We start from the raw sequence: 15,826 nt of genomic DNA, 5'->3' as shown, positions 1-15,826 counted from the left end.
TCATGGACAGACCCATGATGCTGCTTGTTTTCTTGTTCCAAAATAGAATAAGCTCAGAGTTGGTAACCTTCTCCTCTTTGACTTGATATCCTGAATTCACAAATTTAGTTCATTTTCATCTCCATGAAATTTTATCTTTGCTAACTTACCTTCTCTGGGGCTCAACTTTTTCATTCTTTGTTATTTTGTCAATCATAATGTGAATGACTAACAGAAAAATCACACAATCACATTTTCAATAAGTACTTGATTTCTTTTATTCTAATATGTATTGTAAGCTATGGGGTATGAGGGCTTGAGTTTCACAAAGATTCGGGGAGGCTGATGGCACTGAGCCAGTTCACAGCACCCTACGTTTTGCAGGAGAAGAAATAATGACTGTCCTTTACAAATATGAGCAGGGAAATCTCTAATATCTGTACTAAGCTGGAAGGCATTTGGATTTCATGATCTCTCTCCATTCACTTCTAAAGCTGTAGATGGATTATACTTTACTATTGCAGAACTTTTGAGAAAAACAAAAAAGCATCTGTCTATAATTTTCTTCACACCAGGAAAGCTGTGTTAAGTGTTTAAACAAATACATGATTTCTACATGTGATGCATTTATTTATAGTAAATAGCTTGAGATCTTGATATTCTATTATATGTTGTTCAATTAAAGGTGACTGAGCTTGTTCAGTGTAAAATAGTAGATGTGTCATTTTGTCAACATCCTAGAATCAGTTATGGTAATATTTGAGAAAAAGAAAGAAAATGGAATTCCTTCAATGAGGAGTCAGAAGATTAATAAGCCAGAAGAGTTTATCCATGATAAGTTTATGGTATAGTGAGATCATCTAAACTTAACTTTAGCAAATGATGGGGGAATATTTAATGATGAGATAAAGCAAATTCTTTAAAAAGTTCAAAATAATGACCATTTTAGAGGAAGAAGTGATAATGTGTGAAGAATGCTTAGAGACACAGAGATTTAAATTACTTTTATACATTTTCCATTTTGTCTTCCATAAAACATAATCCATAGTTTCACTCTGTCTTAGATTCTCCCTTATTACTATATTTTTGGAAAAACGACAACTCAAAATGCATGCTTTAGAATGGTAAGATGTTGGTTTGGGGGAAAGATTAAAACCACGGTTATTATCGTATGGTGTTATGCTATTGTGAAGCTGCTGTGTTTGGGGTGACATGACTTTCCTACAACATGTCCAAATGCATATACTTATAAACCCTGTAATAACTTGATTCTTTTGCCCCTTCTGCCTCCATCAGAGTTAACTTTCTAGTGCCAAGTTGAAGAAAGCCTAAAAGTTCCAGGATGTTCAAGAATCTGGTTTATAGCATGCACACTGTGAGCCATTCATGAAGTAACAACGATGGAACCCACAGGATCAGCAAAGCAACAGTTAATCCATATGGCATTTCACAAACTTCCACGGTGCTGTAGTGTTCTGCATGGTAGGACCACTCAACTCAGTAACCTCTTTACTTGTACCACTTGCGAAATGCTTATCTAGTATCCCGCCTTTTGTTTCATGAATGCTTGTGGGGACTTTGTGTGTACCAGTTGCATGTAAATATTTGAGCTCTCGCTGTATTTACACAGATGAAATGGAGGGCCCACTTAGTCTGGCTGATTCGAAATGCAGCTGTTCAGCTGATAATCTGGTTTGACTCTTTCTATTTCTAGTTTAGTTTTTTTAAAACCCATTTCTCTGGTTAAATCTTTCACATGGAATTGTGTCTGCTGCTCTCACTCCTCCAACTACTCCCTTCAGGCTTCTGTTTCTCAAACTCACGTCTCTATTCCTGGGCTTCATTTCACAGTCATAGCTCTGTATTTCCACCTTCCTTAAGGACATTCAACCTGATTGTCCTGTTGTCACTTCATATTCAAATCTGAATTTGTCTCCCTTCTTGTCTGCCACTGGTTCCATTATGCTTCCTCTGTTTCTATCAGTACAATCCTCCTTGTCATCCAGACTTAAAACATTGTCATCCTTGACTCCACCCTCGGCCTCAGCTTCCTTCCTTAGCCAAGAAATCAAGAGGCAGGAGCCAACATTTTCTTATTTGTCCCACTCCACTCTTCCTGCCATTTCCTTAAGTCCTTATCATTTCAATTCTGGACCACTCTAAAAGCCTCCTAACAGAGTCCCCTCCTTCTGGTCTCTGCCCTTGCCAACCCATTCTTTACATGGTTACCAAATTAGCCTTTCTCTGTGTCTCTCTCTTGCTCAAAAGCTTTTCAGGTCTTCCATTAGAAATGAAACACATTTGAAAAAGCATGTCTCTATTTTAGGGGTCTTTGAATATAAAATGACTTTAGCAACTTTATTTTCAGATACACACATTTCTTACATGCAGGTTTCAACTCAAATGAGCTGTAAGAGAGCAGAGATTTTGTTTGTTTTGTACATTATTCTGTGTCCCATACCTAGAATGGTGATTACAATAAATTTTTTTTTTTTTTTTTTTTTTTTTTTTGTCGTTTTTTCGTGACCGGCACTCAGCCAGTGAGTGCACCGGTCATTCCTATATAGGATCCGAACCCGCGGCGGGAGCGTCGCCGCGCTCCCAGCGCAGCACTCTACCGAGTGCGCCACGGGCTCGGCCCACAATAAATATTTTTTTGCGTGAACGAATGGTTTTCCCCTTCTGGAGTGTTTTATTTTCTGCCTCTATAAATCCTTTATATTCTCTGTTCCGCTGCTGATGTCTCATCCTTCTATGAAGACTTCATTCATCTTAGTTTATTGCGAAGGCATCGTTTTGTGCTATCCAAGTGGTCCACCAAATGCTGCTTATTGGTTAACTTTTCCTGTGTATAGAGTGTGTACTGCCCAAATGGATTTTAAGCTTCGCAGGGGCAATGATTGGGTTTTAAGCATCTTGCACCCCTTATGCTCAATGCCCTTACAATGCGTGGTGCTTGATTGCTTAAGATGGTCAGATGGGTGGGTGTGTTCATCTACAGTTTTGGCTTAATTTAAGTGCATGTATTTTCAATTGGGTAATATCGCTCACTAGGGGGCAATAGGGGTTTGAGGGCAGGGGGCAGGGTGAAAAAAATCTTAGCTATTACAATGGTTTGTGGCCCACCAAAGTTCAACCCTACCCAACAAATGTGTGTGGGTGGATGTGGTGATCAGGGAAAAAGTCTAAAAAGGTTCCATAGGAGGAGATAATAAAAAAGTTTTAGAAACACTGGTTTAGTGCTGTGGGAAACGGGCTTAGAAGGGAAATGGTTATGAGGGAATTGCATGATGAATGAAGGAAAGGAACTTGGGAACAATTGAACTTAATGAGGAAACAGACTGGCCTTTCCCCTGCACCTCTGTAACAGGTGCGACCCTCTGGCATGAGATCTGTGCTCTTGTTGATTCGCTACTCACTCTGGGGAAAGCGGGGTGGGTTATCATTGACATCCGAGAGGGTGATGTTGACAGTCGTGGTCCCAGCTAGTCCTCCAAGCTGCCCTCCCATGTCCTTGGCTTGGATAATCACTTCGTAGTATTCTTTGGCTTCTCTGTCCATGTTCATGAGTGCTGTCCTAATTATACCTGCAGGAGAGAAATGACTTTGTCTTTAAAAACAAAACCACAAGTCTAGTGTTTAAAAGATTGGTTTCTAGCTTTCTCCATTGTACACTTTTAATGCCTGGAGCCAAGATGCAAGTCACCTGTGTTTTATTAAACTTGAGGTAAAAATCCCAGCTTCAATAAAGTGCTGTGCTGAAACAAATGGTGAATAAATACTATTCGGGCAGGAATTGCTCAGGGGGCTGATTTCCTTTGGCAACATTACTGAAAGAGACCAGGAGGTGGCAGCAGTGGTTCTCTGACCGACTTGGGCAAGTGCAGTCCAAGGCAATTTCAAACTGCTCTGCCTACCAAAAAACCCTGGGCCTTTGGGTCCAGAAAACCAAGCCTTAAATGTCTACAAATCTGTGATTTTTAGATAATTCTCCTTCAGCTCTTTCTCTCTTCAGCCCCCAGACCCTTTGTAGTGTAAATGATTCTTTTTTAGGTAACTCACTCCTATTCTGCTTTTTCCCAAGCAGGATTGGAATTCTGATTTGGTTTTCCTGTCTTATATTCATTCTGTTTTATGTCCTGCTTACTTCTGTGTTTCACTGAATTTCGTGAGCTAGGACATGAAAGATGTTCTGTGAGTTGTTTTTACCATGTGTAAGAGATGAACTCTTCCAGACATTAAGTAGCAGCATCACAGTGTGATGATATGGTTTCATTTAATAAGAGGGTCTAAACCAAAATCCACTGAAATGTGTGTGAGTGTTTTTTTCTCTCTCTCTCTCTCTTTTTTTTTTTTGTGACCGGTAAGGGGATCGCAACCCTTGGCTTGTTGTCGTCCGCACTGCGCTCAGCCAGTGAGCGCACTGGCCATCCCCACATAGGATTCGAACCCGCGGCAGGAGCGCTGCTGCGCTCCCAGCGCCGCACTCTCCCAAGTGAGCCACAGGGTTGGCCCTGAAATATGTTGTTTTGATCCTGCCAGGGACGTGCAGTAATCTTTTATCTCCCTTTTAACACTTGAACTTAGAAAAGTTGACTTCTATACCCTCTGGGCCAAGATTAAAGGCTTATTTACTGCAGGTTGATAACATGGCCCTTGGCTAAACAGACCTTTTGCATAAAAAGAGAATGGATTGGAACAACCACCTGTCCCCCACTTACTCCTATAACATATATATTGCATTATAGTAGTAACATTCTAAAGTGAAATATGCAGCATTTTTTAAAAAAATGACCATGGGCACAGCAATAACTATCTTTTCATATATTTTTGACCTTAACACTGTAGATGCCCCCTGGGAGATGTCAAAATAATGTGACTCTTCTTAGGATACAAAGGACACATTGCCCTCTTCCTGCCTGTATTATTCCTCCCTGTGGGAGCCCTTTTATTCTCCCTCCCCCCATTAGTAGAATTGTTAAAGTTACTGTTTTATAGAAGTTCTTAACTGCAATCTTTTTTCTTCTCTCCTACTAATTTACGCTCCCTCACTTTCTCCTTTCATGATACAATTTTCTAAATGCCTGATTCCTCTTAGGACTTCTGGGAAAACAATATTCTATTGGGTTGCTAATAATAGAAAATGCTTTTTTTCTCTTTCAAATAAAGGTGCTGAGTATACACCATTGACTTTACCTCTGTGGCTGTAAGTTTCTTTACTTAAGTTCCTCGTTAATTACTCTTAGGTCCTCTATTGTCCTTTATATAAAATGGGAGTAATAATACTTCCTATATATGTAGATAGTTCACAAGACTATTGGGCAGCTCAAGTATGGTAATGTTTGTGAAAGTATTTTAAAAGACAGCTTGGCACATGTGCAAAATAATAATAATAATTACTCTGCTTAACTCAAAAATACTAAAGAGGGCTAGCTGTTTAGCTCGGTTAGAGCGTGGTGTTATAACCAAGGTCGAGGGTTTGGATCCCCATACCAGCCAGCTGCCAAAAAAAAAAAAAAAAGTATTAAAGAGAATCCTTCATATATTAAAACAGAAAAATTCTGTAATCAAAATTCTCAGGTAAAACTGAAACAATAAACCAAACTTCTGTTGGCTTATCCTTTTCTGCTACATTGCTCCTTACCCGTTCAGTTCTCTCTGCTGTCCTTCCTGTTAGAACTTCCCAACCATTTTGGGGGCCCCATCTCATGTGCTCTTTCCTCCATCATCAAAACCTGTCTGCTCTAGAAACCACTCACTCTGGCCTTGCTCTCTGCTTAGTACAGACTGTCAGTGGAAAGGACATCAGATCTCACGACAAGGGATGGATCTACAACTAGATGGACTTTGTTAGCTCTCAATTCCTAGTTTCTTTATCTGTTAAGTAAATGGCAATGGACTGGCTGATTCCCCAAAGGCTCTTTCTACTTTCAAAATAAATGATTCCAGTTCTGTATTGAGCCCAGGTGGATGTGTCAATCCTCTAAGGTCTTCTTGGAGTTATAAAAGACCTTAGTCACTGGAAATAAATATAAGCATAGAATTTTTTGAAGCCTAGTGAGGAGGTAGTTTTGTGCAGTCAGGCCTTTGGCCTCTCCAATCAGGTACTACACGCTGTCTATGAACAGTGCTGCTCTTATCCATCAGGGCAGTGCTAGTTTGTCCTCTTAATCCTAAAGCTTATAAAAATCTTCCCTGGTTAATACACTCCCTGGAGAGTCCTTGAAAAGGCGAGTTGGATCTGGGCTAAGTAGCAATTATAAATTATTAAGGAATAAAACAAACACCTCTGACTCGACTCTTGCATCAGATACCTGTTTTGGAGTCCACAGAAAAATATGGCTGTCCCTGGAGAATGCTGTACACTACCCGGGCACTGTTGCCATAGGTCGGGTCATCAGCATCTGTGGCTGTCACCTGGATAACAGAGGTACCTGAGGAAGAGAAGTGGTGGAGACCTGTTCAAGTCCAATTGCTAAAGGCTAGATGCAGTCCTGAATGGTCAATCTGAAAGCATTTGCAGATGATATGTTTGCTTTGTTGGGAGAGTCCCCTTTCTAAGTGAAGCTTCCATAACTCCTACCTTGTGCCTATTAGTGGGAACGAAAGTTATTTGTGTTCTAAATTCTTAATAGCCAGGAAGGACAACACGGCCTTTGGGTTCTTCATTGCTCTTTGATAATATCAAAATACTTCATTCTGAATCAAACATTATCCAACCCCCCCCCCGCTCTTGTTTTTAACGAATGAAAAACAATACCAGGCTTGTTATTATTATTATTTACTATAGCTGATTTCAATGTCTAAGTAGCTTCCTTTCTGCTGGAGGACTTGGTTATCATTTTTGGTTCAGTTTTATAATTTGTGAGCTGTTCCTCACATTCTCTCCTTCTCTGCACATGTATAAAGATATATGTATACACAGACAGAGATATGTAGGACTTCTGTAGAGCAGTTGCTGCTTGTGAAAATTGGTGAATCACCAGCTTACCCACTGGTGACATTTCTGGCACAGTGGCAATGTAAGGTCCATCCAGGAACTTGGGCTCATTGTCATTGATGTCTTGGATTTTGATGATGAACTCGGACTCTGGCTCCATCGGCCTGCCTGTTCTCCTATCCAGGGCTTGGGCCCTTAAGGTATACTGGGCTCTTTCCTCTCGATCGAGTCTCTGGATGGCGTGGATGTCTCCAGTGGTGTCGTCGATGGTAAACACGAGGCCTGCGCCTTCTCCTGAGAGGATATATTTGATAGATCCATCTCCCCTGTCCATATCTGAGTGAAGCTGGTGGGGGGAAAAGTACCAAAATCTCATTATGGATGTGAACAGGTATTGGCAATAAATTGATTTTCAGTTTGGTACAAATCTGTGACCCTCCTTCACACAGGAATTGTATCAAAGAGCAAATATAGTTAATGTATAAGTAAAGTTTTCCATATCATGCTTTGTATCCTGAACTTACTATTATTTTTTAAAAAATTCCTCTCCCTGGGAAGTATAGAAAACAGGAGCTCTGGAAGGTATAGATCCCCAATGTGACATAGAAGCCAGTCTAATAAGGAGGAACACAGCTTTACCATTTGAGAAAAAAATAACAAAAACAAAACGGACAAGCCTAAACAACTTAAAATTTTAAAAAATGTTATAAATTAATTTTTCGAGTATCAGAAATTTTTATGACAATTCAGTTTGGCTGAAAAACTGATTCAGTTACTTATAAATGGGCTAAAGTCACTGTAGTGGGAATACCAAAGGACCTCCAGGGACTCTTGCAACTCTGGTCCCAGCTCTATAATTTGATTCAGCAGGACCATGTTTGCTTATGTTTCAGGTGTCAGATAGAATTGAACTGCTGGTTATTGTTCTTCACACTAGTGTATCTCTCCTTTTGGTGGAACTAGTTCTTGTGTTCATAGTTGAATTGTTCAAATCTTTATCTGGGTGGTTGAGTTAGGGACATACTTTTATCTCCCCATCCAACTACATTCGCTCCCAGACTCCTTTATAATAATAACTCTCAAAAGGAGTTCCAGGAACACTGTTTTTTTTTAAAGTATTTGTCAGATTTTTCTTTCTTTTTTTTTTTTTTTTTGGTCACTGGCCATTGCAAGGATCCAAATCCTTGACCTTGGTGTTACCTGCACCTTGCTCTAACCAAGTGAGCTAACTGGCCAGTCCAGGGAGCACTATTTTTATCTCAGGCCTAGAAATGCATATGGGTGGCAACAACCTTGAAATTTTGTGCTATCCTAAGGTAACAGCCTCTTTTTAAAGGGGGGAACAGAAAATTTGGGCCACCACTGACTCTATGGCTGCCTGGGTTGTTAATACTTTGTGTAGTTCAGAGATGAAGTTCCTGAGCTTAGTGTTAGGCTCAGGGCAGGAAGGCAAATGACTCTGGGCCAAACACTGCCTATGTCAGTTATAAATTGATTGCCCTTGACACATTATTTAATGTTTATAACTCTTCATTTCCTCATGTTATAAATCTGGAGAACAACACTAATACTTATTTTGAAGGGTTGTTGAGATCATTAGATATTAATGTATGTAAAGCACCTAGCACAGTGCCTTTCCCATAATAGGAATGCTAAAAATGGGGCTGATTATGATGATGATATACGTGCGTAGAGAAAAGGCTACTAACACACCCATCTCTTCTCTACTCCCTTCAAACCTCCAGGAGTGGAGCAGAGAAGGAAAAAACAACCTGTTGGCTTTTTTGTTGTTCATTGTCCAATGGTAAAACTGCAGAAGTGCGCCTGAAGCATGGCTGAGACAGTGCTACTCTGAGATTAAACAAGAGGGACACCAAGAAGACACCTTAAAATGTATCACAGCATCCTCAGACAGGGATGGGTTTGGAGGCTGTGGCTGGCTTTGAGCTGATCTCAGACTGACTCATGGCCAAATCACTCAGGCTATGGTTTTGCTGCCTGGAGGAACTCAGCTGTGTCTTATCTAGAGAAGGGAAATGAGAATAAAATTGACCGAAAAAATAGCTGGGGATTTTTTTCTACTTAAAGTATTCTATTTAGAATATAAAGGTCTCACATTTCCTCATTCCATATACAGTATTATTATCATTATTATTTTACAGCCAAATCTTCTATTTATGCAGTTAAAAAAGCAGAGGTGCCCAGCTCTTATTGCATAGAAGAGAAAGCCATTTTATTCGATCACGGGCACAAAGAAATGAAAATCCATTTCATTTGGAACTGTCTTCCAGGCAGAGGAATGGAATTGGGAGGCAAAGGACAAGGACCTCAGGATGTTTTTTAAATTAAAAAAATACACGCATACACACAAACACTTGTATGAGGATACTTCAAAAATTTTTTTGTGGAAAAACAGAATTAAAGATAATATGAATCTTTCCATAAACTTTTTGAGGAAGCCCCACATATGTGTGTGTTTACATATATATATATATATAAAATACATGTGTAATTATAAGGTGTGTGACATTGGACTTAGAATGAAATAGGTTAATTTAGGGCGTGGCAGATTACCTAAGGGGGAAAAATAGGAGCTGACATAAAGTACATACCCAGGACTGTTTTGAGTTCTGTTTATTACCTAAAAGTTTTGTCTTGTGAACCTTAAAAACTAAGCACCCTTGTAAGTGTCACAGGCCAAGTGTAAGTGCTCTGCCCATGGACAGTGCTTAATAAATACAGAAACGCACTGCTGCCAAAGAGGAGACCCCAGTTCCTGAGGGTAACCAGGTTGGCTGATGTCAAACAGAATCTGGGCTGAAGCTCAGATCTGTTATCTTTCCTTTCATCTGTATTGGGACAGGATTTTGAGGAACTCTCTGGACTGAGTTCTTTGAAGGCAGGGACTTTGTGACCTTCATCTTAGTGTGGGTTCTGACATGTAGTATGTGCTCAATAAAATGTTATTGAAAGAATGGTGTAGAGATAGGGCTGAAGCTTTTTGTAGATCCATGTTGTCTTCATTTTAAAGGAGCTAGAAAACATCTTTTGGGTGGGTGCTGGGGAAGAGGAGGGAGAGAGAGGACACCCACAGAAAGGCTAGTGGGTCCTCTTATGAGCAAGAAGAGTTATCAGCTATGAAGGGGCCAGGATCTGCTCACACAGAACTGATTTCTGAGGAATATAATTGTACCAGTTCAGGATCTAGTCAGGGAAGAGAATCTACACAGTATTTTAACAGAGAGAATTAAATATGGAGGACTGAATGGCAAAAAGGAAACACTGAAGTATCAGAGAGATATTAACTCCAGGAAATAGCCAGGGCCCTTCTGTCTGGAGGAACAGAGGGTGGAGGTTGGGGCTCTTGGCATCTAAATGTTTGCAGGAGGGGCCCTTCGAGGCTGGGCCTGAGACTTCTGTGGAGGGAGTGCTGTGTCCTGGGACTGGGGCTTCAGGAGCTTACAGGAGGCACCCTCTACACCCCCACAAATACTGCAGACCTGGGAGTCAAAGCTCTGAGAACGGGGTGCCTTCCAGTGGTGCTGGTATTTCTGAGGGGATGTGATGAGACTGGGAGTGTGGAGAAACCCAGAAACTGGAACCAAATGCTGGCAGGGTAAAAGGAGCAAGTCCCTTCTCCCTCTTCCTACCTCCTGTGCTCCTCTAGTACATTCTATGTGCAGAGACTAACAGGAAGTGGAGCCACTTGGAAAATAAGTTGTGGCTTGCAGAATCCCAGCCCCAGCAGCACAAAGCAGAGTATGGAAAAGTGAATACACAGCTGAGAGAGACAAGCTTAGCAACCAACACAGTAATGCACATTTAACATGCGGGTTTACCAGCCATAGAATACACATTTTGTTGTGAAAATTGCAAAAGAGAGACATTAACAGCTTTTCTCCAAGTCACTCAGCACATTGACAGTGTAATAAAAATGTGTTTTATATTTATCCATATTTAATTCAAACACTCAACACCGGCTATTTGGAGGAAGGTAAGAAGCTTCTGGAATGGAATTGGTAGCACAGTTACGTACATACAGGGAAAGCATTTTTTTTTTCCTCCAAACGTCTCCTACACAGAAAAAGACAGCTGAATATTTCACTTATCCTAATAATTCTTTAGTCTTTAAGATCTTCATTCTTCTGCATGAATGATATACATGCAGGTTCTGAAAAACCTTAGTAGATACAGGATGTTGAAGACATGGGTGAGTTTTACTCCTTTTATTATCTCTTGGAGTGCCTCGTATAGTTCTGGGAATGCAATAGATGCTTACGACTTGTGGTTAGATAGCTTCCGTGTAGTTGTTAACCTCACATGTCTCGGACCCACAGATTCATGCACAAGCACAAGCTCTCTGCATCCTCCCCTTTGCATATGTCAATATAATCTAGCTTTAACTGGACACCGAGTTGTCCCTGGAAAGCTCAATGTGGATTTTATAAGGCCGTACCAATTACGGCTGATAATTGTTGCCTCACTCCTTTCTGAAGTAAGCAAATACTTTGGCAGGCTCTTTACACAAACATCTTCCAGAGCTCAAGGTGACAAGCTGAATGCCCCTGGGGTAAAGAGAATGAAAGGTGGATGGATTCTCTTTCAAAACAAAGTAAAGGGGAAAAATATGTGGATAAGTGAATATATAACTATATAATATATAGTATACAATATAAAAAATAGATAATTATTCATGTGGAGCTAACACAGCCGATGCAGGGTTGCCAATGTGTTGATTGGACCAGATGACTGTTGAGGTGCATAGGTGTCCCGTGTCCTGGGTTGGGGTAATTAGGAAAGGTTGAGCACTAATCGTGAGTAGTAGAGGGTGCTACATAGTTAAGTACTCACCAGCATCAGAGAGAGGGTTCAGGAAGAGGTCAGGCTTGCTTAGATTCCTGTCCCCACCTTAACACCATCGACTCTTCTGTGTGCTCTCAGGGCTATGTCTAAAGCCATAGACCACATGCAAAACAATGTAAAGGAAAACCCATGGCTTCAGTTTCAGAGTGATGGATATTTCAATCCAGGTTCTACTTGCTACTGTGGGTAAAATGTGTCTCCCAAAAGTTCATGTATTGGAAACTTTTTACCCACAGTAACAGTGTTAAGAGTGTGGGAAATCCAATAACAGTATTTGAAAGGTGGAGCCTTTAAGAGATGATTAGATTGTGAGGACTGAGCCCTCTTGAATGGATTGATCCATTCATGGAGTAATGGGCATGGTTGGGATGGCTTTTAAAGGAGAGCGAGTGAGCAGGTTTGCTCTCTTGCTCAGCCCGTTCTCACCAAGTGACACCCTGTGTTGCTGTAGAAGAAGGCCCTCACCAGATGTGTCCCCTGTACTGTGGGCTCCAAAACTGCACAAAATAAATTTAATTTCTTTATGAATTACTCACTTTCAGGCATTCTGTTTAAACAACAGGAATGGACTAATGCACCTGTTTACCTTTGGTTTAATTTTGGGAAATAAACATAACGTCTGTGAATCTAGTTAATTATACTTACCTCACAGCATTGTTGTAAAGATTAGATGATGACACACAGCACTGTGGTAGCCAGTAAATGCTAACTACCCTTGTCTTTCTGCACTTTTGTGTGGCTGGTTCTGTGCTCGGTACTCAGTGTTGGGGAAGTATAGACAAGGTCGGGGAGCAGCATCTCAGGTTCTATCCTTGGGAGGAAGGGAGCCCTAAATTGTACACGCACACAAAGCAATTACTGAATACAAAACTATTCTTTTCTTAAACTTTAGCAGTACGTGTGTATGTGTAGTTGGAAGAAACACTATACAAATATGCCTGTACCACTGTTGCTGCTGTCACTACCATTTACTACTATGGGGTAAGGTTGATTAAGGCCTTATTCTGGACCAAGTACTGGGCTAAGCTCTGGACATGTGTTAGCTTATTTAATCTTTACTGAGCCATGAAATATTAATACATTTATTCATTCTTTAAGTATTATTTTGAGCACTTTCTATGTGATAGGTGCTGTGTTAGGCCTCGAGGGGGAATGGGAGCAATGTTCTTGCTCTCACTGGGCTTCTAGTCAGGGCTTCAGACAATAAACATGTAAATAAAAACTAAATTAAATATTGTAGGCTGTGATTAGATCTGTGAAAGCAATAATGGTGGTGAGAGAGTTTAACAGACCTTAGAGAATAGTCAAGGAAGGCTCAGATTCAAAACAAGCCCCACAGGACGAAGAGGAGCCAACCATGAGAGAAGCCGGGGGAAGGGCACTTCATTATGGGGGAACAACGAAGGCGAAGGCACCGTGGGGCAACTTGTAGGAACTGCTGAGGATGAGGGCGTGTGCCTAGAGCTCGAGAGCAAGGGAGGGAGCAGTGTGGAGTGTGGTCCGACGGAGGAGGCAGGCTGGGCCACAAAGGAATGGCCTTGTAAGCCCCAGGGAGGAGCTTGGAGGGCTCAGCATATGTTGGAGAAAAAAACAGAATTGATAGATAGCACAAATCTTTCCATAAACTCTTTGAAGTATCCTCATACAATGGGAAGACATTGAAGAGATGTAAGTAGAGGAGTGATGTGATCTGATTTACTTTCTGAAAAGATCATGTGTGTGGAATAGGTTGGAAGGAGGTGCGGGCGGCCTGAGGACACTGGTTGGGAGGCTGGGTATTTGCCCAGGAGAGAGATAATGGTGGAAGTGGAGATTAGACAAGTGAAGGATTTGGGATTTATTCTGGCACAGGACTAAAAGAACTGCAGATGGAGAGAATGTGGGAGCAAGGGAAAGGGGAGACTGGCCACCAGGTCTCTGGTTTTAGGAACTGGGCAATGGCAGTGCTAAGACAGGGGCAGGCTGGGTTTGGCAGGAAAAACAAGAGTTCCTTACTGGACACACAACGTTTGAAAAGCCTCTGAGTCTTAAACATGGAGATGTCACATATGCAGGAGGATTTATGAGTCTGAAGCTTGGTCTAAGCCAGAGATGAAGGTTTTACATTTGTTGGCATAGAGGCAGAGGCGCAGGGCAAAGCCACCAAGCCCACCAATGACTGGGGTCAGGTGGAAGGATAGGACCAGCAAAGGAGGCTGGGAAAAAGGGGAAAAATGGGATGGTAGTGGTCATGATGTGGAGGGAGGGGAGTAGGTCAAGAAGCAGGGAGCAGTCAGTGGGGTCCAAGGTGTGATTGGAGGGTCTCTAAAGTGAAGCCATTGGGTTGGGTGGCAGGGAGGTCCTGAGGAGTGGTGAAAACACAGCTGTAGTGTGTGGTGGAAACAGGGTCAAATTACTGGGTTAAGAAGTGAGTGGGCGTTGAGGAAAGAGCTGTGTAGACAACCCTGAGAAGTAGCAGGAGTTGTCGTATTCTCCCCATGCAACATCTGAGGAAGCGGAGGCCTACGCGGCTTGGTGACCCGCCCAGAGTTGCTCTGGAAGTAACTGGCTGGGCTAGGCTTGAACTCACATGTGTTTGAATCTGAGCCTCTGTGCTAAATAAGTGTATAAGCTATCATTCGGATGAATTATTTATTTTCTAATTAGTTCCTTGTCTCCCATTCTCTCTCACTTGCTTGCTTTCACAAAATGGTCTCTGATTAACATCCAAATAAAGTAAATACAGGAGAAAGCCAGGATTAAAAATGAAATGATGATAGATAAATCGAGGGGATCTGAGTATAACGTTTATAAACAAATTTGTTGATTGTCTCCAATCATTCTAAAGCACATGCTAGAATCTTCTGAAACGAAGATTGTTTTATTTATTTATTTTTCCATTAACTTTGGCCCTTAGAATATACACGTGGAAATGCTTTGAGGAAAAAAAAAAAAAATAAATGCAAAGTAAAAAAGCCTCTACTTCCCCATTTACATTTCTCAGTTTTTTTCTTCCCTATTCTGTCATTCCCGGAAAGCTGGTGCTGCATCTTTGGGGACTTGAATGGCACTTGCAGGATCTGAGGCTTTTCCTCCATAACCCGATTCCTAGTTTTTCTTGGTCAGAACAGAGGCATGAACAAGGAGAGAGATCTTTTCTTTCTGACTGGTATCTGACAAAGCAAAAGTTCAATTTCAGCTGGGTATCAAGTAACATGCTACTAGTTAGAAATGTTCTCAGGCCTCAAACACAGGTGAGGTGAGCATTCATATTCAATTCCCATTCATATCCAATTTCAATATCTGATACCCCAACAATTTACCTTTCTACTTGGCCCTTCTTACCTTGCCGACATACAAAGGGTCAGTCCCAGTGTACTCTTCCAAAACGAAAAACTGGTTCCAAACCCAGCTCCTTTTGGCTCGCTGATGTGACTGTGGCTTGTCTGAAAGGAAAGCTTCTAATTCGCCTTGTGGTGGTGGGGTGCCCGAGAGAACGGTGGTCGTAAGGTCCATCAGTCCCCAGAAGTACAAGGACATGCCAAGTCCAAGCCAGCTCTTTGCATTGCTCATTCTACCAGAAGTCCACATGGGATTGCCAGGTTTTCAGAAAATAAAATATAGGATGATAAGACACTGGAAATCGACTATTTTCCAAATAAAAAAATAACACAGTTTATTGGACACTTGTGCTTCCCAAATGGGATCCCGATTCAAGTCAATCTGCTTGATGTTGACTTCCTGTCAAGTTAAAAAAAACACATAGTGATGATGTTGGATTCCTTCCTGTGGGCTGGTTGCAAGTTTCCAAGAAATGTCAGTAAATATTCAGTTTTCTACTAAATCAGTTAAAGAGTCATAACAGGTTATTGCTTTAGAAATGTTTGAGTAATAAATAATATTTTGATAAAAAGAAGACAACCTATTTTGTTATAATATATTTCCAAACCTTTGGATATGGATTCAGTGGGAATAAAACTAGTGCATAAATTTCTTCTCAATAGTAACTTAACTGGAGGGTTATGCTGTATTATTGATTGGCCTGAATTAATAGCATGCTCTTTG

At 41.1% G+C, this 15,826-nt stretch overlaps 1 protein-coding gene across 1 annotated transcript in view; it reads right to left on the bottom strand.

The window, feature by feature from the left end:
* CDH20 (cadherin 20) overlaps positions 1-15,352 on the bottom strand; it is a 51,807-nt gene extending 36,455 nt beyond the window's left edge. The window contains exons 1-4 of the mRNA XM_063076971.1: positions 15,107-15,352; positions 6,971-7,265; positions 6,294-6,413; positions 3,399-3,566 (exon numbers count right to left, since the gene is read on the bottom strand). Of these exons, the coding sequence (XP_062933041.1) occupies positions 3,399-3,566; positions 6,294-6,413; positions 6,971-7,265; positions 15,107-15,352 (829 nt within the window). The remainder of the gene's footprint in view (positions 1-3,398; positions 3,567-6,293; positions 6,414-6,970; positions 7,266-15,106) is intronic.
* Between the last annotated feature and the right edge of the window lie 474 nt (positions 15,353-15,826).

The sequence above is a fragment of the Cynocephalus volans genome, chromosome 13 (assembly GCF_027409185.1).
Source record: "Cynocephalus volans isolate mCynVol1 chromosome 13, mCynVol1.pri, whole genome shotgun sequence".
Classification (NCBI taxonomy): domain Eukaryota; kingdom Metazoa; phylum Chordata; class Mammalia; order Dermoptera; family Cynocephalidae; genus Cynocephalus; species Cynocephalus volans.
This window is presented reverse-complemented; position numbering and strand designations above follow the sequence as displayed.